Source organism: Poecile atricapillus, chromosome 2 (genome assembly GCF_030490865.1).
Source record: "Poecile atricapillus isolate bPoeAtr1 chromosome 2, bPoeAtr1.hap1, whole genome shotgun sequence".
Classification (NCBI taxonomy): Eukaryota; Metazoa; Chordata; class Aves; order Passeriformes; family Paridae; genus Poecile; species Poecile atricapillus.
In genome coordinates, this window is record NC_081250.1 from 120,985,923 (window position 1) to 121,008,122 (window position 22,200).

The 22,200-nt window shown below is 39.7% G+C and overlaps 1 protein-coding gene across 1 annotated transcript; it reads right to left on the reverse strand.

The window, feature by feature from the left end:
• Positions 1-1,841: 1,841 nt before the first annotated feature.
• Positions 1,842-20,811, reverse strand: TRAM1 (translocation associated membrane protein 1). The gene is made up of 11 exons (XM_058831202.1): positions 20,514-20,811; positions 17,673-17,736; positions 16,985-17,106; positions 16,666-16,782; positions 15,720-15,778; positions 15,237-15,321; positions 12,653-12,723; positions 12,459-12,563; positions 11,776-11,919; positions 10,710-10,870; positions 1,842-7,552 (listed from the first exon to the last, which is right to left on the reverse strand). Exons 1-11 carry the CDS (start codon positions 20,634-20,636, stop codon positions 7,479-7,481), a joined length of 1,125 nt encoding a protein of 374 aa, XP_058687185.1. The 5' UTR covers positions 20,637-20,811; the 3' UTR covers positions 1,842-7,478.
• Between the last annotated feature and the right edge of the window lie 1,389 nt (positions 20,812-22,200).

Consider the following 22,200-nt stretch of genomic DNA (forward strand, 5'->3'; position numbering starts at 1 on the left):
GTGACCCGGAGTCAAACGCAGCTGTCACAGCCTTTGGTGGCCTCTAGTGGCTGTTTTGTCCGCATCCCAAACTCATCACATGATTTGACTCCCAAGAGCCCATCTGCTCCGCTTCCCATCCCTACTTGCTGGATCACTCCAAACCTGGCATCAGAGTGAGATGATGATATCGAGAGGAGCAGTAGAGGAAAGGTGAAGTAGGAGTTGTTACAATCTTCTTAGATGCCATGTACCCATCAAGATCTACCTGTCCTCACCACCTACAGTAGATTTCCTGTCACCTGACAGGTATAAACAGTGGCAAGGTAGCTCTTGTTCTTGAAATTATGTTTTCCATTGATTTTCTAACACAATTTCTTTTTAAGCCACAGCTTAAGCTCTTAAGCTGTGATGTCCAACAATGAAGTCAAGAGTAAGATGTGTCTTCATGAACGATTAATCTTCACTTAACATTGTTTTTCAATTAGTTTGAGGATTTAAAACTTACAAATGCAGGTCTTTAAGAACGAAACATTTAAGTAGTTCAACAGTTCTTCAAAAGCAACAATTTGATGTGAAGTGAATGTAGAGCTCATGGGAGCTGTAGAAACCCCCTCTACAATGTATCAAATCAAACCTAATGGAAAGTAATATTCACAGTAAAAGTTTTCTAAAAGCAGTCTAACTTTCCCCAAGTTGGGGACAGTTCTCAGATCCCACCACACCGTCAAATCACCAACAAAGCATTGTGGTGATCAGATCAGCTCTGAACCCATCAATCAATTTCAGATTGGATGAAATTTTGCTCTTCTGTATCAGGGAAGCTGAAGTCTACAAAGGCTTTAAAAGTTGTTCAACTGAAGGGAGTGGGGACACCGGAATAACAAGTTCCCAGGCTGCGCCAGACACTGCCCAGCAAAGGACTCTGTGTTCTCCAAGTTCATGGTTACTCTCAAACTGGAAAGTGCGACTCAAAGGACACAAAATGCTGCACAAACATTACAGCAAACAAGCCCCTCCTTCCCAAGAGGGAGGGCCAATATAGTTTCTCAGGCTGACAGAATGTTTGAAAACCAGACCTGAACTCCCAATAATTTTGTGCAAGTTCCAGCTCCAGCCCAAGTTACAAGCCATTTCTCTTCAGCCTAAGCAGATTTCCTGTCTCTGGTGTTCACTGGTTCAAGTGAATGGCCCCAAACAAACACTGTATTTGCCTTTGAGCAGTATCTCCCTTACGCTGCTGGATTGTAAGCAAGGCCAGAAGCAATCTACATGTTTCCATTTTTGTAACAGACTATTCAAGCACAGTTTTAATTCAATACTCTTTATTATGATATCCAGGAAAACAATAACAAGGTGATTGCTTATTACAGCTTCCACAGACCGGGGCTCCAGACCTCATTGTCCTGGGTACACACACGCGCACGCACACACACGCACGAAGGACAACTCTTGCCACGAGAACTTACAATCTACATAAATGAAACAAAGATAATGATTAACCAAGAAACAAAGAGGAGGAATCACCTGCGTGAGAACATGAGTTAAGTTTTGGCTTGGTTTCTAGTCTGGAGCTCTAGAGTTGAAATTCCTACCCTGTTATGGTATTCTTGTCACCATGTGCTGAATATTTATCTGTTGATTACAGTGCAAGATAGTCTTCAACATTTAAAAACAAATATAAGGAGACACAAAGCTCTAGACCATAATTTTTCAAGTGGTATATAGCAAAACTACAGTCTAGAGATTCAGAGATCTTAGGTGCCCAGTGTCCTAAATGAGAAAGGCAGTGAGAGTAAACTGCAATATGCAAAGCAAAACCATCCAGGAATATCAACTTCTGTTAAACCAGACTGACTAACTTATTTTTTTTTAAATCCAGTATATCAAATTGCCTAACACTCTCATGTCTGGCATGAAGAAATAACAACTATGTTGTGCTGAACGACAATGCCTGACCTATAATGTTAACCACAATAAATACGGACAAAGAATGAATACTGAAATGCTATTGAATTATAAAGCTACACTTTAACTGCTCTGATTCTGCAAAAAGTTTCAAACACAAAAAGAAGTAAAAGGAGCTGTCATTTCTGGCACTCACATCACAGGCTTGCCATCCTTGAGCTGGATAAAACTAAAGTATCTGCAGAAACCTAAAATAAAAGTGACAGGACACATAGAAAGAGATCAAGAGCAAGTGTATTGGATTCAAAACTAGGCCGTATGCTTTTTTTTTTAAAACAGAAATAAGAGTTGTTGCCTTTTGAATTGGCAACATCAAAAGAACTTCTCTAAGAGGCAGAAAGCAGACAGCCTACTGCTGCTGCAGCCCAGCACTCCTCACCCATTGCTCACCAAAGGGAATGGACAGTTGCAGACGCCAACAGCAGTCCCATTTCACCCGCAGCACTTGCTATGTGGGTGTGAGCTATATCCAAGCTGTATTGCAAATTATTCATCCTAAAGAGTTTCAGTTCCCATTGAGCAGGTTCTGCTGACACTCAACATATTGATGTGCTTATTTCTTTTGCACGTCTGATCCAGAAACACTTCAGCACTGATACTATTTTAGTTCTGAAGAGCACACAAAATTCCTTATTGTGTACAGATCTAGGGTTATCAGATCCAAAACTGAGTAGTTCAGGGAGCAGTGTGAAGAGGGGATACTCACCAGACATCCACCACAACAACTTACAGTATATAAAACAACCCCACCAACAAACCGACAAGCATGGGCTAATCCAGTGCTCAAAAGATAATCCACAGCTCACAACGTAAGAAATTCAAATATGATGAACAGATGATAACTGACGTCAGTCCTTTGAAGTCTTTCTTTTTAAAGGATTTTCTAAATATTCCCCAAGCCCTCATTTTGTAGGACATTTTTGTACCCTGCACCAGAAATAACCTAAATATTTGCATAACAAGATTCAGGCATTAAACCACAGGCCCCCCCTCCACACACCATCTCTGTATGCAGGCTCCCACCAGCCTGTAAATGTTATAAACATCACCACTGTCTCTATTTTGTGTTCAAGTCCCTTCAATACCGACATTTTCCAGCAAGAACAATTAGGACAGCAATGATTGCCAATGCAAAGAGAGCCTATTGAAACTGCCAATCTCCAACATTTATAACACAGGCCCAAAGGGCTGAGTCACAAATGGAACCAAACCCAAGTATGACCTAGGAATCAGCTGGTGAACTTCCTGAAAACAGGAAAATAAAATAAGAGAAACCGAACAATCCTCCCTTCCATGTACCAAGACACGCATGCAGTGTTAATTTACAATTCTTGCAAAGCTCTCTGGAAGACCTCTTCCAGTACACAAAGGGTTGATGTGGAGAAAAAAAATAAAATCTCACACCAAAAAAGCAAAAAACCCATTGCTTCCTGGCTGTTAAGGAAAGTATTGTTTGCTTGATCCAGGACAATCTACATTTTCAGAATCCCTATTTCTATACTGCCAGTATCCTCTTGCACTGCTTGGAAACCCTGATGACAGATAAAAGGTATCTCAGTACAGTAAACCACAATGAGTATTTCCCCTTCCCTCACAAGATCTGAAAAAATCCATTAATACTTAATGGATTTGGCATGTAGGAACTACCAGAGAGACCAGGTCACTCCTGGGACTGGTGACTGGAAGCCTTTAAAGATCTCCCACACTGTAATCTAGTGTAATTTTTAAGCAACATGCTGTTTGTGGAAAGAAGGGGACAGCTGCCTTAGACCCTGCAACTTTTCTTCTTGCACATAATTCTTCTTCTTATACATAATTACTTGTAAAACTCTGGGGTTACTATTAGGCAACTAACCCAATGAAAAAAACCCCAAATATGCTTGTTTTCAGGCGCACCAGCTCCCTGGTCTAGCTCAGCATGCAAACAGAAAGGCTTGCTAGCTAAGGCAAGGGACAGAGCCACAATTCTGGCAGCAACCCACATTACTGTCAGGCTAGCATGGCTATGGAAATCCTGCCTTTCTTTTCCTATCAAGTTTTGCCCCCAACAGAATCAACTCAGATGCAGTCAGTCAGAAATCTTCGAAGAACAAAGGACTGCAGATGTGTATTGACCCTTTTTACAGAAATCCAATTACCTATACCAGAGGACCAAGCCCCAGACTGCTTATTTTGATTCTGGGTACTCATAAACATGACTAAAATTTTCAAAGGAAGAGTATTTAGAAAAAAATACCAAACGCTTACAAATAACTGCTGATTTTCTAAATGCATTATATCCCAACATACATAATTTACCTTCAGCATAAACTAAAGTTAGAAGAAATAGCCTATGCATTTTCTCTGCTCAGCAAATTCCTTCACCATTCCTAAGTCTGGGCATGGGATCACCAGAAAAACAGTATTTCCAGAGTGTTTTCACATTCATGAATAATTCAAACAGGAGAAATCAGTCTTTTTAACCAGTCAAGGAGAAAGCGTCCAGATGAAAACTAAAACTCTGAAAATTAATTTCAGCTGCTCTGCATTCCTTGGTTGTACTTTGAAATTAAATATAATCACTTTAAAAGAAAAGTACCGGTTTTGAGAGAATATTCTGGCACATAAACATATATTTGAGGGTCAAAAAAGGCTTGAAATCATCTGCTATTAAATTTTTTTTTTTTTCTTGTCAAGAGTTTTGACAAGATGGGGCAAAGAGAAAAGTTTAAGAGAAAAAAAACCCAACCAAACAAACCCTATCCACTGTCTGTGTAATTATTCAATCCAAATCCATCTAAATGGACAAAGCTTTCTCTTTGTGGGACCTGCTAATTGACGAGGATAAATTAACTACTGCCTATTTTATTTGGCATAGGATATAATGAACTCCTCAGTCATTTCCATTTCTAATTTTCTTGATGCCATAATTAAGAAAACATGATTAGGCAACTAATCTTCTTCCATCTTACTGAATCCCAGATTACAAGCAAAGAGCCAAAAATGCAATAACATTTGAAAATCAATTTCAAGCAATTCAGAAGAAGCTATCCAGCCAAACAATACTCTTACACTAAAACAAATAATAACAAAATAGAAATAGAAGTCTCAATATCCTCTAAGTTTATAAGTGTTTCCATCCCAAGGCAGATAATTAAAAATTACTGGTCTTGCCTCATCAAACATGATAAATATGTATTTTTAGTTATGAGAGAAGAGACAGAAAATACTGGCTTCCAATACTTCAACCAAATTCTAGAACAATTGTTGTTACTTTCCATTACTTTGCATATGCCAACAACTCCTATAAGGCAATGATGAATATTAAGCCATTGTGGAAACAAAAGTGCTTTTGTAAATGTCCAAAGGACAAGAATGTCTGTCCATAAGGCCAAAAGGAGACAAAAAGCAATGTCAGTATTAACAGTCAAGAATATATTCTTCTGAAGTTTTTGGAAATTAACCTGAAGTCTATACTTCAAGACTACTGTGCCAAAGAATGAGGTTTACAATAAATAGTTTGCCTTAGGGAAACAGGCTATTACAACCCTCAGACTCCTATAAGTCTTGAAGATCTCAAGAGGTACCTTAAATGCTTACTTCATAATTTGTTTCTCCACCCTTTATGAGTCTTTCAGCCCCAGTACAACCAGATATCACAAGCAAACTGATTTAGAGTCCAAGCACCAAACTAGACACTTAAAATTTACCCTCTTTGGTTTAAGGTACAAGTTGAGAGCAAGGCACACAGAATCTGTGAAGGTTTTTCTAGAAACATCAGACACAAAACATGATTTTGAACAAGAAGTATATAATGTACATGATTTTCTCAAAATTTCCGAGTTCCAGTTTTCCAGTTTCGTGGTCAGACTGGACAGATTCGCAGCTCTACCCCTTCCAATTGAGACATGGCATACCTACTTCTACTGAAGCAGACTGGGCATATCAGCGGGCACAGAGTTCTCAAGCTAAGCAAGTGTAAGTCTGCCAAGTCCACTTCAGGAGCTGTGAACCAAATACTTGGGAACTGTGACTGTAACCAGATGAAACACGTAATAAATGATACTGTGATAAATCTAAATAGCACTTAACAACTGAAGAATGGATAGTTACTTGTAGTGAGGATTTTGTACTAGAAACCTTTATTCTGAATAGTAAGCAAAATTGAACTCTAGAAAATACAGAATGCAGATTTATAATTTTGTTTGGTATAAACTCAATTATAGTAACAGTTTTTAATTAAAATTATTTTATTTATCAGCTTGATTGCTCATAATTACTCCTTAATCAATAAGCAGTTCAATACTTGGGTTAACTTGATAGACTAATTCAGCAACTTCTTCTTAAGACTGCAATAACCGTCTCACTCATTCTCAAGTGAAACAGGTTGAATTATACCCATTACAAAAGTGTACAGAGGAAACATCATCTGCATATTAAACTGGAAAACTAACTGGACAAAGTTTCACATTGAATACAATTATGAAAGCTAACGGAAAAATTCTTTAATTTAGATTTTTCCAGTTGTAGCAGAGGTCACAATAAGTCAGTTTTAAGAAGCTGTAGCTTTTAAATATTTTTTCATAAAAATATATATAGGAGAAATCAAACTATTTCCTAACAGAGGTGAAACAAAGCAAAGCAGTTAGAATAAAGGAATGTTTCTCATCACTTGATCCATTTATCTAATCCCCTCTTCACAGAGCATTAATTGCCTCCCAAAACAAACACAACACATTGTAACAACCTCCACCCATAAAATCAGACAGACAGGTTTTCAAAGAAGGTCCAACGCACACTAATTCTCCAAGATACGTACACTTCAAAAGCACAGACAGAAGTGGACAGTGCTAATCAAATCAACTGCTTCTACGACCATAGAAACCTCCCTTCTAATTTTCAGGTGCTAAAAACTATATCTCAAAAAGGTGTTGTGCTCCTTGTAAGAGATTTCTAACCAACAAACAATAAGACTCTGCAACATTTCCAATTAGTTCAGTTTTGTTTTAATTATATGGGGCAATTCTTAGAGCAGACATTGTGCAGCTAGTAACTACCAAATAAAGAAGTCTATTGGTGTGGTCTTGGAATCTCAAATTGAAATGCAAATTTGAGTCAAGGTAATTAACTGAAAACCCAGAGTACCTGAAAATGCATACTATGTTTTTACTTCAATTTTGCAATACTTCTTGAGGAACTTGGAAAAAGTGAAGTTGGTAGAACAGTATCACCAAGATTACAAAAACTGGAAGGAAATAATACACTGCAACAGTGATCCTCATTAAGTTATTTCATCACAGTAAATATTTAAAAAAGCGTCAATGTTTTTTAAAAAGTGTTGAATCCCCCCCCCCCCAAGTATTTGAAGAGAGATAAACCTTTTTCCTTAGTCAAAATGGTTTTTTAAAAAAAGTTTCTCAAAACAACAGCAATAATCAAAAAACATGAATTGTATTTTCTTTAATCCATAATAACTCTAGTGCTGAAGGGCCATCCATGTAAAAAGCAGATTCTTTGGGGACATTAGTCAATTAACTTAATAAAACCCAGTTTTACGAGGATTTATCCTTCCTGCTGCGAGGCGAGTCTGCTCCGTTTGAAGTCACTGTTCCATTTATTCCATTTTCTAGAAAAAAAGAAGAAAACGCTTTTCAAATACAGTGAGATGCTTTATATATTATTACAGTTTTGTGGGTCCTACACAAACAGCCATTAGCTTCTTTTCTGACTTACCTTTCTTTTACCTTCTTTGTTAAACCTCTTAATTATCCTTCAGAGTTCAACAGTAAAATGAAGTTTTTACAACATGCAATATTTAAATTTTACTACAAAAAATTCCAGTTTCCTGATGTAGCCAGACACTGAAATGTGTGCATTATATACATCTAGACTGAAAATCAAGACCAGTTATGATATTTTAGGAGATATTCTGGGAAAAAATGATGTACAACTTGAAGATGAGATGAGACAGTTCTGTGAAATTTTGGAGACACGACATAAACATAATTCTCTGCTACAGGTCTTAATTATTTATCCCACCTACCTCATAATTCTTGCTAAAATTACGCTCCTTTGCTTGCCTATACATAACAAGATTCAGGCATTAAACCACAGAGGAAATCCTTTGTACACAGATATAATTTTTAAAGTATATACTTTAACATACAGAATTCATTTATGTTATGATGAGGATATTTACATGGCTAAGACAGACAGAAGTAAAACACTAGTTCAGATTTTCAATGAATACGTGCAGCACCTGCCTAAGAACAGAAAGCAAGAACATGTTACCAGCTGCAGCTCTCTAGTTCTATCCCACTTCAGGGGTAGAAGACCTCAAGAATTTTAATCTGTTCAAGTATCAAAATGATTTTGTTTTTTTTTTTTACTTTTTCCTAGCAAAAATTCCTCCCAAACCAACAATGCACACACAATCTGTGGATTTATAGTGCATACAACTAGTAAAGTGGAGCAGAGTGATACCATAGGGAATTAAAAGTATCCCCTTTATTCAGTTTCACCACAACCAAGGAAACAGATGTTACCTGACAGTAACTATAATTATAAAACAGATTTAAAGAGCACAGTGCATAGCCAACTACAATGCTTGCAGCCTAGCACTTCTGCTCTGATTTATATCATTCTGACTTCAAGCAACAGCTGCTGGACTTCTGGATGCTTTTAAAAAAGTATTTTAAATATATATATTTATATATTTTTACAAAGGACTGGTTAAATTTATTTTCTCTATCTGCAGATGTGCTGAAGGTCACTAGAGTGTGGCCAGGCTACAAAAACAGCTGTTGGCCTCCTGCTTTCTGCCACGACACCCAAATGCTCCCATTTATGCAAACAAGCAACAAAAAAAAAAAGTAACCATGAGCACAAGATCAAACACAGGCCTGAAGAGTCAAAGTCTGTTTGACCACATATCTGGCTGTAAATGAAACCACCATTTCAAGCCTGCATAAGGTGGTCTTTGGATATTTCTGAAAATGTTTGAATTATTTTTAAATAAAGAAACTTACAAACAATTAATTAGACCCAAGCCAGCTAACTGAAATCATATTTTCTTAAACAGTTTAGGTAAAGCAAAGAACATCAATCAGAATGTGGCTGGATACCCCACCTACATCACCAGCAGGATTTTTCTACTGTCATTTCTTGCTTTTGGCATAGACTAAAAGTAAGACATTTTATTGTGCCCTGGTTCCCAAAAAAACATTCAACCACAAAAAAAAGAAAGGTGTTCTGAAGAGTTCAATTGCATATATTCCTTTTTTCAAAAACACTGTTTTGCTGCACCCTATGCAAGGGCTCTGAATAGACAACGTGAGTATTCAAAACAGAAGAATTTGAATGAACTGAGTTCTTTTATTTCCATTTAAAATAAGGAATAAAATTCTTCAGTGTTCAAGACAGGCATAGTTCAATTGTTTTGTGAATTAAACCACAACTCCAATTGCCTGACTTTTCCACTATTTGTTTACCACTTGCAAGTCTCCATTGAAGCTGGGTGAAACCCAGCAGATTCACTAAACTACATGAATGAAATAGATTAAGAGATTTTAGAAGCTATTACATTTCTGACTCCCTAATTAAATCACCACCAAGGCACATATTTTAAAATCATTTGACATAAAAGACTTAAATTAAAAAACCCATAGTGAGAAGGCCATGAACATGAAACTCTGATTAAACAGGACACTTACATAGGAAACTACCTTCATGCAATTATAAAAAAAAAAATTCCAACTGAATTTGCAGAGGAAAAAAAAAACCAAACCCCGACACTACACAAAAGCCAAGTTGTGGTAATTATAAACCATTGTAAAGGTAGTCCAGTACTCTATAACACACAATTCTAATAAAAACAGAAACTTGGGAGAAATAACCAAATTATTGATCTCCCATCACAAATTTCAGTTCTCAGTGCAAATGGTCTTGACACACACTATTTTCAACATGTAAAAAGGTGGATCAGGTTGGTAACACGATTGGGAGCAAAGGATAATGCTGAAGAAAGCCTTTGAAACAACTTCTGCCATTTCAAAAGGGTGCAGAAATTATTCAAGCTAGCAACTAAATACACCAAAGTTGAACTGTTGGTGTGACAGCCATAATGAGGTACTGGGATTAAATTTTTTTCTTTTAAAGAGCACAAAATTTTTTCTTGGAGGAAAGAGTATTCTGTTCATCTTTCATAACCTTTCCATAGAAAGGTTACATAATTAAAAAGCGAAACCTGGACTCCTCAGTTCATTTCCAAATGCTTCAACACGGGTTTAGAGTAGTAAGGTGTATTACCTTTCCTTAAGGAAAAGGAATCAATTTCTGTTTTTTGTGAAAACAGTCCAACACAAAACTTTTTACTGGGTGGATCATCAAACCATCTCTTTGCTCTAAACCTTCAGAATTTCGTGGCAATGAAAAATAAGCTTGAAATCCACTGCAAGAAAATTTTACAAATAAATGTGTAAGAGAACAGATCCAAAATTGAATCTGTTCCCTTTATGTAAGGGAACAAAACATAAGCATGACATTCTTTGTTCAAGCAATTAAATTAAAGAAAATAAAAATATCATACTGCATTAACTAAAAAAACCCAGTAATTCCTTAATTTGGGCAGCTAGAAAACCCAACATATAGCAGCTTTTCTTAAAAATCTATTTTTCCCACGGTAATATTCATCAATACTGCTTCTGTAGCTGAGTCATCTCACAAGTTAAACACAAAATGCTTTTTTGAGAAGTCAAGGCGATAGGAAAACTGAAACTACAAACCTCTTTCTTTTCTGGAGGTCTTTCCTTTAGCTGATACAAACTTCTTTTTCACTGACTGAGGCTGAGAAGAAGAATGCTCTCTCCACCTCCGAAGCTGGAAATTAATGAACTTCCACATCATAAATGCTTGAGTCATGCAGATGGAGGCCAGCACACTGATTCTAGAAACAAATAATAGGAAAAGTTTTATCAATAAGTTTGCCTCATTAATCAAACAGAAAAGGAAGGTAGAACACCTCAGGTTTTTTGGCAACTTCTACCCACTCCTCCTGTGGAGTGGGAGGATGTGGAAAACATCCATTTTCTAAAACAGGAGTTTGCTTGCATAGGGTGACACTGAGCTTAAGCACAGATGATCAACACTGGATAGAGTGACAGTGAAATTTTTGCCCATCAAAATTGGCAAGCACTAGGTTTCTTTCCCACTGTCTTTCTCAGAATTACTATCAGGGTACCAGGTAGTAACAGCTGAAAATGGTTCAAGAGTGTCTTGCAGCCCAGAGTATCGATTTTGCAATGTAATGCTGACACTGTCAGTGTTTCAATAAATTCTTTTTTGCATTCATAAGAAGGCCAGGCAGTTGGATCACACAGCAGCAATAGGAGCTATAATAAAGGCAGAGAAAGAAGCAGTAATCTTTAACCAAGACCAAAGCTGCTCTGGACACAATGTTTTGACCTCTAAGACAAACTCGCAGCAATCATATCTAGAATTCAATATACTAAACTTTTTTAAACTAACTTTAAAACATTTAAAAGTAGTGTCTGTAATTGGATATTCCTTTTAACTCTTCTCATTTTTTTTCTTTTTTTTTTTGTTGCTTGGGTTTTTTGTTATCAAAGAAAAGAAGAGTAACCACTTACAGATTTCTCAGTTGTAGACTAAATTCAGTCAATTCATTTCAAAGTGCCTTAAAAGTTTCTTACATAAGCTATTCCTGTTGGTTCCATTGTTTGCATGAAAACACTCATTCAGGATTACTGGCATTAGTACCTGATCATTTACATTGTGTATTTAACATGGGTTTGCAGCACATGATTAAGAACTGTTCCAGGTTTACTATACCTAACAGCCAGGATATTAAAGTTCCCAGTACTGAAATTCAGCTGCTGATCTTCTGCTCTTGCCAGTCCAAAGCCAAAAGTGAGGACTGAGAGAATCAAGGTGAGAAGCCTTCCCAAAACAAAAAGAACTGCCCACAGTGAAAATCTAGAAATAAAAACACCAAAAACACTAAGTAAGTTTTCCATTCAAAACACATGTACTAACAACACAAATGATTACCCTTCACCATGCAAATTTGTTTGAAACGTAAGCACTTACCTAAATACATGATTTTGCACCTATCTTAAATCCATCTTGTATTATGTTATGAAAACTGATTTCAACTAATAGAAAGTGCTTTCCAGTACTATTAGAATAAAAGCACAGTTTTAGTTCCTACAGAGCTGGCTGTATTAGCAATCTATCCTGTTCCTTTCTCTACAAAATTTACAAAAAAACCCACATTAATATACATTGAGAGATTTTATTTCATTTAGTACTGCTACTAATATTTACTTAAATAGGATAAAACAAGATAAAAAGTATACTGATGATTTAGAAATAGAAGTACTAACACTAGTCTGAAGAACTGTGGTCACTTAAGAAATACTGTTTGAACTCCCTTGTAATTTTGGTTTCTGGTTAGTTAAATGCAAAAAGCTCTAAGACAAAGTACACAAATTTTAAAGATAAAGACTATTTACCCTTTCTGGTATTTTTCATCACTGAAGTAGAAAAGACGGGATATGTGGAAAAGAAATTCAACGAAGTAATGCAATACCAGAAGAACAAGTCCAAGATGGGTCAGACTATCAAAACAAATAAAACAAACATTCAGACATTTTGTTAGATATTTAAGGCAGAGAATGGAGTCAGCAAAAGTTTACAACTGACTTACTTCAGGAGATAGGCTCCAGCAATATGAAAGAGGTAAAGTCCAATGTAGACAATCTGGCGAAAGATATCCTCCTATTTGGAAGAAAAAAGTGACCATGTGTTATATACAATGTTATACAGGATTGTACTATGTTATCTGCTATTACAAACTATTCCCTAGTCTTGGAAATTCTTCTTGGTGTATCAGCTACCTTAATGTGGCCTGGTCTGGCACTGAATCACTCAGACTGGATCATCTAATTCCACACATAACTTATTGCTCAACGACCAGTAATATTCAGTATCTTACATATGCTACTGTGAGAAATGGCATCAAACATGGAAAGATGTTTTTTAAAAGGATCCACTTTTATTTGTTATGACCACTGTGAATTTATACAAGCTATTACAATACTTATTTTGTATGTATTACTGTATCATCAGATCCTACAGTTCCACATGTTCACTGCCCATCAAGTTGTCAGATTGCCACAGAATAAAATAACAGTGTACAAATCAAAATGAAAGGTTTTCCAAGTGTTGACATCAATTTTAAGAATTCAAGGCCATCCAAAATTCTGGCACACTGTTTCTGGCAAATACAGAGATTATTGTTATTAACCAGTCATGCTAAAACACATGGTCCCACTTTAAGCCAGGCTTTAGCCAGCCCTATTAAACTGAACACTTCATGGAGATGAAATAATAAAGAGGAAGACACACAGCACATGGAAAGCAGATTGTGTCATCTGTGAACAGAAGAACCACTGAAGTATGCCAGATGACAATAAAAATCTCTTTTGGAGTGGCAGTAGAATACATTTGGTTGTGCTTAAGAAACTCCTCCTTTTTGGAAAGAGTCTCTAACCTTCAAGGAAGGATCTTTAGCTTTATTTTGTACACATGTAATTAAAAAAGGCCTAAAATTTTAATCTTTCAAGATCTATACTATGTTATTCAATACTCAGTATCAAATCCAACAAACCCACAGAATCAAACAATTATGAGAATAGCAAACGTCATGCTCATAATACACAAAGAGCAAGAAAATAGGTGAAGAAACACCTACTCTAAATTACCTGAAAGAAAACAAAAAATTAGTTATTAGCCAGTTTGTTCAAGAGAAGGAATAATGCAAGGAAGCCAAGATGGAAGAGGTTAAGCAGTGGTTACAGAAATATCAACTATGAGCTTCCTAAAACAAATGTACTATTACTCTTAATGCAAAAGTCAGAGGGCACAATTTCAAGCAGTGACCAAGTAAAACACTACTATTCAACATACAGCACTTAGGGCACTTGTGACATCTTGAAGTTATTTTAAGAAGAATCTCCACACTTGGCTGTCAAGTCAAATTTGAAATTTAAAAAAAATTTGAAGTCAAATTTTTCAATATTTGAAAATATTTACTGGCACAATCGGGGAACATCAGCTGCCGCACATCTGCAAAACAGTATTCATATTGCATCTGAGCAGCATAAAAACAGTGCATCTCTTTACTGTTTTACTAAGCCTCTCCTAGGCTCCTGTACAAAGATCTGTGGTTATGTAACACCTATGTTTCATTTTCTTGAATAAAGCAGAACTGGCAGCAGATATGCAGCCTAGTTACAGAGCAACAGCCACAGAATGGTCTGGGCTCAAAGATACCTTTGCAGATCACCTAGTCCAGCCTCTACACCATGGGCAGGGACATTTATTGCTTGACCAGTTTGCTCAAAGCCCCATCCATCCTGACCTTGAGCACTTCAAATGAAAGCAAATTCACAACTTCTCTGGGCATTGTTTTCCAGTATCTCACCATCTTCATTATAAAGAATTTCTTCACATCTACTCTACACCTACCCTCTTTCAAAATCATTGTTCCTTGTCACTACAGACTCCAATAAAAAGTCTCTCTCCATCTTTCTTATAAAGCCCCTGTCAAACAGTGAGAGATCACAAAGTCTCCCTGGAGCCTTCTCTTCTCCAGGTTGAACAACCTCAACTCCCTCAGCCTGCCTTCATAGTAGGGGTGCTCTAGCCCTCTGTTCACCTTCATGGCCCTCCTCTGGACCCTCTCAAACAGATCCATACCTTGCTTGTGCTGGGGACCCCAGAGCTGAATGCAGCATTCCAGGAGCAGTCTCACCAGAGCAGAGTAGAGGGGGCAGAATCTCCTCCCTCTACCAGCTGGTCCCTGGTAATGCAGCCCAGGTGACACCCGGTTTTTTGGGGTGCAAAGGTACATTGCCAGCTCATGTCCCATTTTCATCCACCCATTTAAATGCTATTTAGATCAAATCCCAGATTGTCATACTCCTTTGATGTATAGAATTATTCACAGTTTATATTCTACACCTGTATCATGAATCATGAAGCAACTGCAATTTCACTGAACCTCTTCAAACCATCAATTCTGAGAAACAAACAAACAAACAAAATAGTTGAAAAGAAAATCTCACGATCACTTTGCTGAAAGGGAAAATTCTTTCAGTGGATGACAAACACCAGTAATTTTTATTTACACAACAGATATTTAGCAATTTTACTGCAATTAGGGTTTAACTGAAAAGAAAAAAAGCTGCCTTGCTATGGAGTTCCTCCCATTTATGTTTTGAACTTACTTTTTTAGTTTTCTGAAAGTACAGCTCTGGAAAAGCATGAAACCAGTATGCCAACTGTAAGATGTAGAAAAACTTCATTTGAAACCTGTACAATACAGCAAGAATTGAAGAATATTATTATGAATGAACTTAAAACATTTCAAACATTTCAGAAACTTCTAGTGAACTTATTTTATCATTCTCTCTTAAAGAAAGAAAAAATACAGATCCTTCATGCCAGCAAAGTCTAAACAAATATTTTTAATAAAAAATCAGTAAGACAAAACTTGCAAAAATGCAATTCTTTAAGTAATAGCCTACATAAAAAGAACTTCGTATGCTACAAGTTGTCAAAGAATCAAACCCACATAAATATGACCAAAAATACGTTAGTGACTAATATAGTTTTACAACTACATATTCTACACAGATTGTTCATGACACACCCTAGGCTTAAAACACTCCCTCCTCTCCCCCAGCAACCCTGTAAGGAGGAGGCCTTACGGAATCAGAGTGTGCGGATAGTCCCTCCACAGAGAGGTTGGATCTGATATATAGTTCTCCTAAAAAAAGAAAAGAACAAACAAAAAGCCCCAATAAATGCTCTAAGATGTTACTTTCTCATCAGAAATAATCACTGGACATACATGCATGCATTTATGTACACGCACATGTGTATACACAAAAATACATTTACATACACAAGTAAAAGCTGCAGATCTATAAATTTTCTTTCATTAAAATTCCCGAGAAATCACAAATAAACAAAACCAAACCAACCCAGAAAACAAATTCCCAAAACAAAAGACAGTTGCACTGGCTTATGAAAATAAAAAGCAACCAAACAATTCAAGTGATTATTCAAGACAGAATGTCCTTATGAGATGGAAATAATTCCAGGATTACTACAGCCACAAATCTTCACTTGTAAACTGCTGTCAAACTTCGAACTTAACTAAGAGAAGGAAAGGTTTTCCAGGAGTTATAATGTTAAAATAAAAAAAGAAAAAGGTAGTTTTCCCTTTCTATGAGCTAAGCTCATACACATCCAGCCACTAGCAAAGAATAAGTCACCTAAAAGTCTGAGGTTACAGCAATCTGCCATGTATCCATTCCCTAGGCTCCAGAATGCTATGTATGATGTTTTCTAAACATTTATTTTGTTAATAAACCAACACTAAAAAACCTACAGAGAATGAAACACCATAATAAAGTTAAATAATTTTCTCTTATTCAGTTTGACAGTAAATCAACTCAAGACTGAGCAACAGTAATATGACTGAATTAATACTCAGTTATGACTACAACTCACACAGAATCCTTAAACTTGTCCCCACTTTAAAATTAAAACTGGCTACAATCAGAAAAATAAGCCAAAACTGTATTTATCATCAACATAAGTGAGTTTTCTGAAATCTCACAATACAAATAGAAGAGAAAGCATACTTACAGAGACAAGAATACTCGTTCCCCAAACACAGGAGAAAAGGTAGAATGCACTAAGCTGCCCAGACTCATTGAACTTGCTATGCTTTGTTTTTGAAAAGTGCATTTTCCTGTTAATTTTCTGAAATGAAAGTCCACTGTTATTTATATGCTGCAGTACTTCACATTTATTAGGTAATTGCATCAGAGTATCTGAAAGTTTTAATGTATGTTTTTACAATTAAAAATTTTAATACAGAAGTATACTTTCAAGTTAATAGCCTTAAAGTCTAATTAAAACCGGACAATTATCTTGATGAAAGGAATTAATATTTTGTACTTACATCCAGTACATACTCTTGAATTATAGCATGTATGATTATTGCTACAAGCATGTAAAAGAAAATTGTAGCCAAGTCTTTGATGCCATAGTAATAGAGAGAGATTGTTTCTGCAGATTGTTCTTCTGAAAGACAAACAGAATTAACTGTTAGGCACCAATACAGCTTAATGGTTCATAAGTTTATTTCTCAGAGTGAAACCTTTCAGAAATAAATAGCTTGTAGTCAGCTGGACAAATAAATAAAAATCAAATTAAACTGCCACACTAGACTGTTTATAGTTATCTTTTCCATCACACCACAAACTCAATTTGACTCTGGAAAGATGCTATAAAACTAAAAACTTAAGTGCACTTAGGAATCTTACCCAAATGCACTGAAAGTAGACAATAAAAATATGTTAAACTATCACCACACGTGGACTATTAAAGATTATCACCTGCAATGCCAGAGTAAGAACTCATGTGAACTTATCTACCAGTTAGATGGTGCTTTGGCACTAATGACGAATCCAGTAGAACAGAAACATTGTCTTTAACTTAATTAGTCAACAGTGTTTTAATAAAAAATGAAGTGAAATCCTTGAAAGCTGCTCATTATCTATTAAAATTGACAAGTTCCTTTCCTGCCAAGTCTGGCACACTAATACTGTCTGTGATACACTGTCTCCTAACTCCTGCAAGATACATACCTGTGGCAGGAATGGTAACATTATACTGAAGTGTAACAAAAATGACGGCTGCTTTTGCTGTAATCTGAAAGAGAAAAAAGCAAATGTGCTGCAAATTCTCATGGAAATAAACTACATTAAACTGAAAACATTCGCCCGTGGTTTTGGCACCCTTACCCACCACGTTTGCCTCCTCCCAAAAAACTGACCAACTCCCATTATCTCAGCACTGCACCTGACTTTCCAAGGGCAGCACATGTGGTGTGGTCTCTATAGGTTTGTTACAGAATACTCAACCAGCCAAACTAAAGATCCTTGAAAATGTTACTTACAAACAACCAATCCTACAACACTAAAATAAAAACACGTGCTACAATTTGGTCTTTAGTGCATACTGTATTATTATATTAACAGAATGTACAATATCACTGAGTCCCTAGACCATGATGCATTCAGCAGTGGCAGAGAATAAACTTTATTTAAAAGTACTTTTCTCGCTTGACAAAATTTGGAAGTCAGTTATCATATTCATAAATCTGTGGGTGATCTGAAAAATGTGGACAGTGAAGGAAAAAAGGCATAAACAACAGAAAACAATTTCAGGCCAGTGGGATACCAACTCAGCACAATTAGCATTCCTTTGACCCTGGGGATCCTTTGTCAAGAAGCATAAAATAAATGAAATTAAATTTACCAGTAGTGGTACTACCCCTTTATAATGAGCTGTAAGAAAAACCAGAATGAATAAAAACAAATTGAAGAGAAGATGCTGTCATAATGGCTTTCTTTAGGGGGTGGGGTGGGGATATTCTAAAACCCCCAATATGTAAGATGGAGTACAATTTCTTATTTGTAAATAAGCAGAAAATATTTTTTTACTATAACACATCTTTGTTGAATCCCAACATGAAGCAACATGCCCTAAATGAGAGGGAAAAATAACTGTGCTTTACCATATCATGATCAGATGGTTTCTCATTTCTGTAAAAACCCAGCATCTATGTGGCAATTACTAGGGTTGACAAAAAACCCAAGCTCCTTTAGGAGCCCTGGAAGGATATGCTGAGCATCTGAAGATAATGACTAGGTTAATGCTAGTATTAATTATTCACAGGAAGTGAGATCTTTAAAACCAGTGTTTTGTCAACAAGCCCTAGATTTTCTATGAAACCCTGAGTACGTGGCAGGCTGTCCAGACTATATAACTTCAGGGAATCCAACTAGTTTGCTCAAAGTAGCGAAGTTGCCTCGGGCTCCCTATTCATCAAGGGAGCCCTCAGAGGACAATTCAAAACAGCACTCAATTCTGAACTGCCCTTTGAAGGCTCTGTCAGCTACTCTCAACACTGGAATTGTACAAGTCAGGCAGTGTAAACACCTTACCATACCAACATTAACCGCAGCAAGTGACATCAAGTACCTAGATCAAAGCATTTAAAACATTGCAACATACCATATCTGTACCAACAATGACACATGGCCTTTTTACACAGGGTTAGAAAACACAGTGGGTTAAGAAAAACTGGAAACAGAAGAATTCTTCACATTCAATCCCCCAAAACCACTAACCCTACCAGAAATACTGTTAATACAGTAATCCTGATGTAGGTACAAAAAGTAACAGTTTAGGTTTACCTCTTTAACTTCATTCCCCAGAAAATCACCATATATAACAGTTGTCTTGGTGATTTTTGATAGCAAACCCAAACACAACAGAGTAGCGGGTCTGCCCTGTTTTCACTTTCTATCTATGTATCTATTTCCTAACTCCATTGGCCTTTAGTGCTGAGCTGTACCATCAGCTGGACCAAATCATCCTGAAAACCGTCGCTATAACAAAAAGGTCCACAACCCTTAACAAATGTCTAAAATAAACGTCTGAACAAATGCCTAAAATACCAGAAACATTTGGTCAACAGTGTCTTAATTTGATGACCAGTGATCTTAGATCACTGATAACATTTTGGCAGTCACAGAGGTAAGTTACCTTTCCAGCGCCAAAAAGGCACGTTTTAAAGCACCCGCATTCAACATGGGGGCCCAGGGGGCGGAGGGCCTGCAGCAGGGCCGGCCCTCAGGCCGGAGGGAGAGCTCCCCTCCGCCGCTGCCAAACCTCGGCGCATCTCGGAGGCGGGAGGAAGCGGCGCGGGTGCCCAGCGCAGCCGCCGGGAGCCCCGGGATGCTCGGCGGGCGCTGCGGGGCCGCGGGCAGGGGGTACCCGAGCGGCGGCCGTAAGGACACGTCACCGCTGCCTTCCCTTCCCGCCGCGCCGCCCGCCGGGAGCCGTAGTGCCGGCGGGGCCCGGCGGGGCCGCGCACACAAAGAGCGGGGGATCGGCTGTGGCGGCCGGGCCTCGCCCCCCGCCCCCTCCCCGCCGTGCCGAGCACTCCTCCCTCCCTCCCCGGCTGCCACGTAACCCCGCCGCCCGCAGGAACTGCCGCCGCCGCGGCGGGCAGCGCGCCGCCCCGCTCCCGGCCCCGCACGGCCTCCCGCCCGCGGCGGCGGGGAAGCGACACCCGGGTCCCCGCGGTAGCGCCTGTCCAAGCCGAACCGGGGAGAAGGGCGTTCCCCCCGGGGAAGCGGGGATGCGCGGCGGGGAGGGCGCCCGCGGTGGTTCTCGGGCCGTGCGGCGGGGCGGGGGTCGGCTCCCGTCCCCGCGTCCAGCGGGTCGGGCGTGGGCCGGCGGGCAGGTGCGCCGGGAGGCGGCGGCGCCGACCGGGGGCAGCCGCAGGGCTCCGCCGCAGCCCGCACGGCCTCCCTGCCGCCACGGCACTCCCGCGCCCTCCCTCCCCTCCAGCACCGAGAGCCATCAGAATGGGAGGAAGCGGAGGACCCCCGGCGGGGGCGTCGGCGCCGCCTCACCTCGAACATGAGCCCCAGCAGGAAGATCATGGCCATGCAGGACACGATGTCCGCATGGTTCTGCACGATGAACTCATGGCTCAGCACCGGCGGGTTCTTGTTGCTCTTCTTGCGGATCGCCATGGCGGGCCGGGAGCTGGGCGCCGCCGCCGCCGCCTCCCCGCTGCCAGCACAGCTCCTCTGGCCGCGGCCAGGAAGAGGCGGAGGGGAGGAGGCGGCCGCGCAGCCGGGAATGGCAGCGCCGCCGCCGCGCTTCCCCGCCCCGCTGCGGCAGCGCCCCTGCCGGCCGGCGGCGCCTCCGCCCGCGCTCCGCCCGCCGGGGCGGCGAGGGCAGCGCCCGCCAGTTCAAACCCACCAACCCGGGCCGCGGCGTGCCCGGGGCTTGTCAGCGCAGCCCGCGGCGGTTCTCGTCAGCTGGTCAGCACAGCCCAGCCGAGCCGAGCCGAGCCGTGGCACCCGGGCAGGGGCGCCCTGTCCTGGCAACGCCGGTCGGATATTCGCTGGCGGTACCCGAAGACCGCGCTGGGCACCGGCCCAGCTTCACTCTCCTGCCGATGCAGCGGCTACAGCAAATGACCGTGGGTCTGCTCCGGGATCGCGACCTAACAGGGCGGGCTGACCCTGGTTCGGGTCGTGCGGAGGAGCCGGCCCGGACTCCAGTGCTCCCCGGCATCCCCCGCTGTCTAGATTCACCATTGATATCTCTCCCCTCCACCGGGGGTTGTAGCTAAGCCTGATTGCCACCAGACCCCTGGGTCCCAGCCAGCTGGGCTCCCGGAAAGCGCGCGGAGGCCGCGCTGGCTGAGCTCGTTGTGGGTGAGACCGAGTGGCAGCCGCAAGGTGCAGGTGTCCCCGCGCCGGCCGCCGCCACTCCGCTCACACGGTACCGTGTAGCCAGAAAGAACGGTAATAAGACATCCTATTCCAAGAAAGCACACGGGAAGAAAACTAACCGGGAAGTGCAGAGCGAAGAGACAGAGAAGCTAGATGTGGATTAAAAAAACCAACCCAGTAGCAGAAGGCTCTTGTCAGGTTAAAATGATGAACGAAGAGATCTGAGAAGTCAACGCTGATGCGCTGCTGATCCAGGCTGAATTCAGGTCCTTCAACCCTCGCAAAATTCATGCCATCTTTATTTATTAAAGCTTCTGTTAGGAAGTGGATATATGGAAATTAAATATAAAGAAACTGACTAGTTTACAGCTGAAATTTAGTGTTATCAGAATGGCTTTTGCTGCCGTCAGCTTATGAATATTCATATTCACAGGGCAAGAAATTAAGGTGTAGCTATTTGTTATTGCTTTGCTTTGCCAGAATTGAGAGTGTGCACCAAATTCATTGTGTGAGCTGTTTTAAAGAGGTTAATTTCCTCCAGCTGTATGGAGCAGCGACTCATGGAACAGACTGATCAGCGTAAGAGCAGGTTTTTCAGCTATGGAACACCTTCATCGGCTGTGTAGAGGCTCACAGGTTTTCTATGAATTTATAATGAGACAGCTATATTTGGTGTCTGGAGATGATCTAGGACACTTAAAAATATAGAAAAAGCTACAGAAAAAATTCCCCTCACTGCTGGATATTTTTTTTAAAGTTTAAACAGAAGGAGCATTCATATTTTAGTCCCAAGATGTTTTGTATTCTAGAAATGCCTTAAGCCCCTGACTGTACCAGTATTGTGTAAATGTAA

What these genes read in the sequence shown, in the direction of transcription:
- TRAM1 (XM_058831202.1), bottom strand. Translation starts at nt 20,636, where the DNA reads ATGGCGATCCGCAAGAAGAGCAACAAGAACCCGCCGGTGCTGAGCCAT. An exon ending in TGCTGGGGCTCATGTTCGAG is followed by an intron (nt 17,737 to 20,513) that starts GTGAGGCGGCGC and finishes TTTCTCTTTCAG; the next exon opens with ATTACAGCAAAAGCAGCCGT. An exon ending in TTTAATATCCTGGCTGTTAG is followed by an intron (nt 10,871 to 11,775) that starts GTATAGTAAACC and finishes ATTTGTTTCTAG; the next exon opens with AATCAGTGTGCTGGCCTCCA.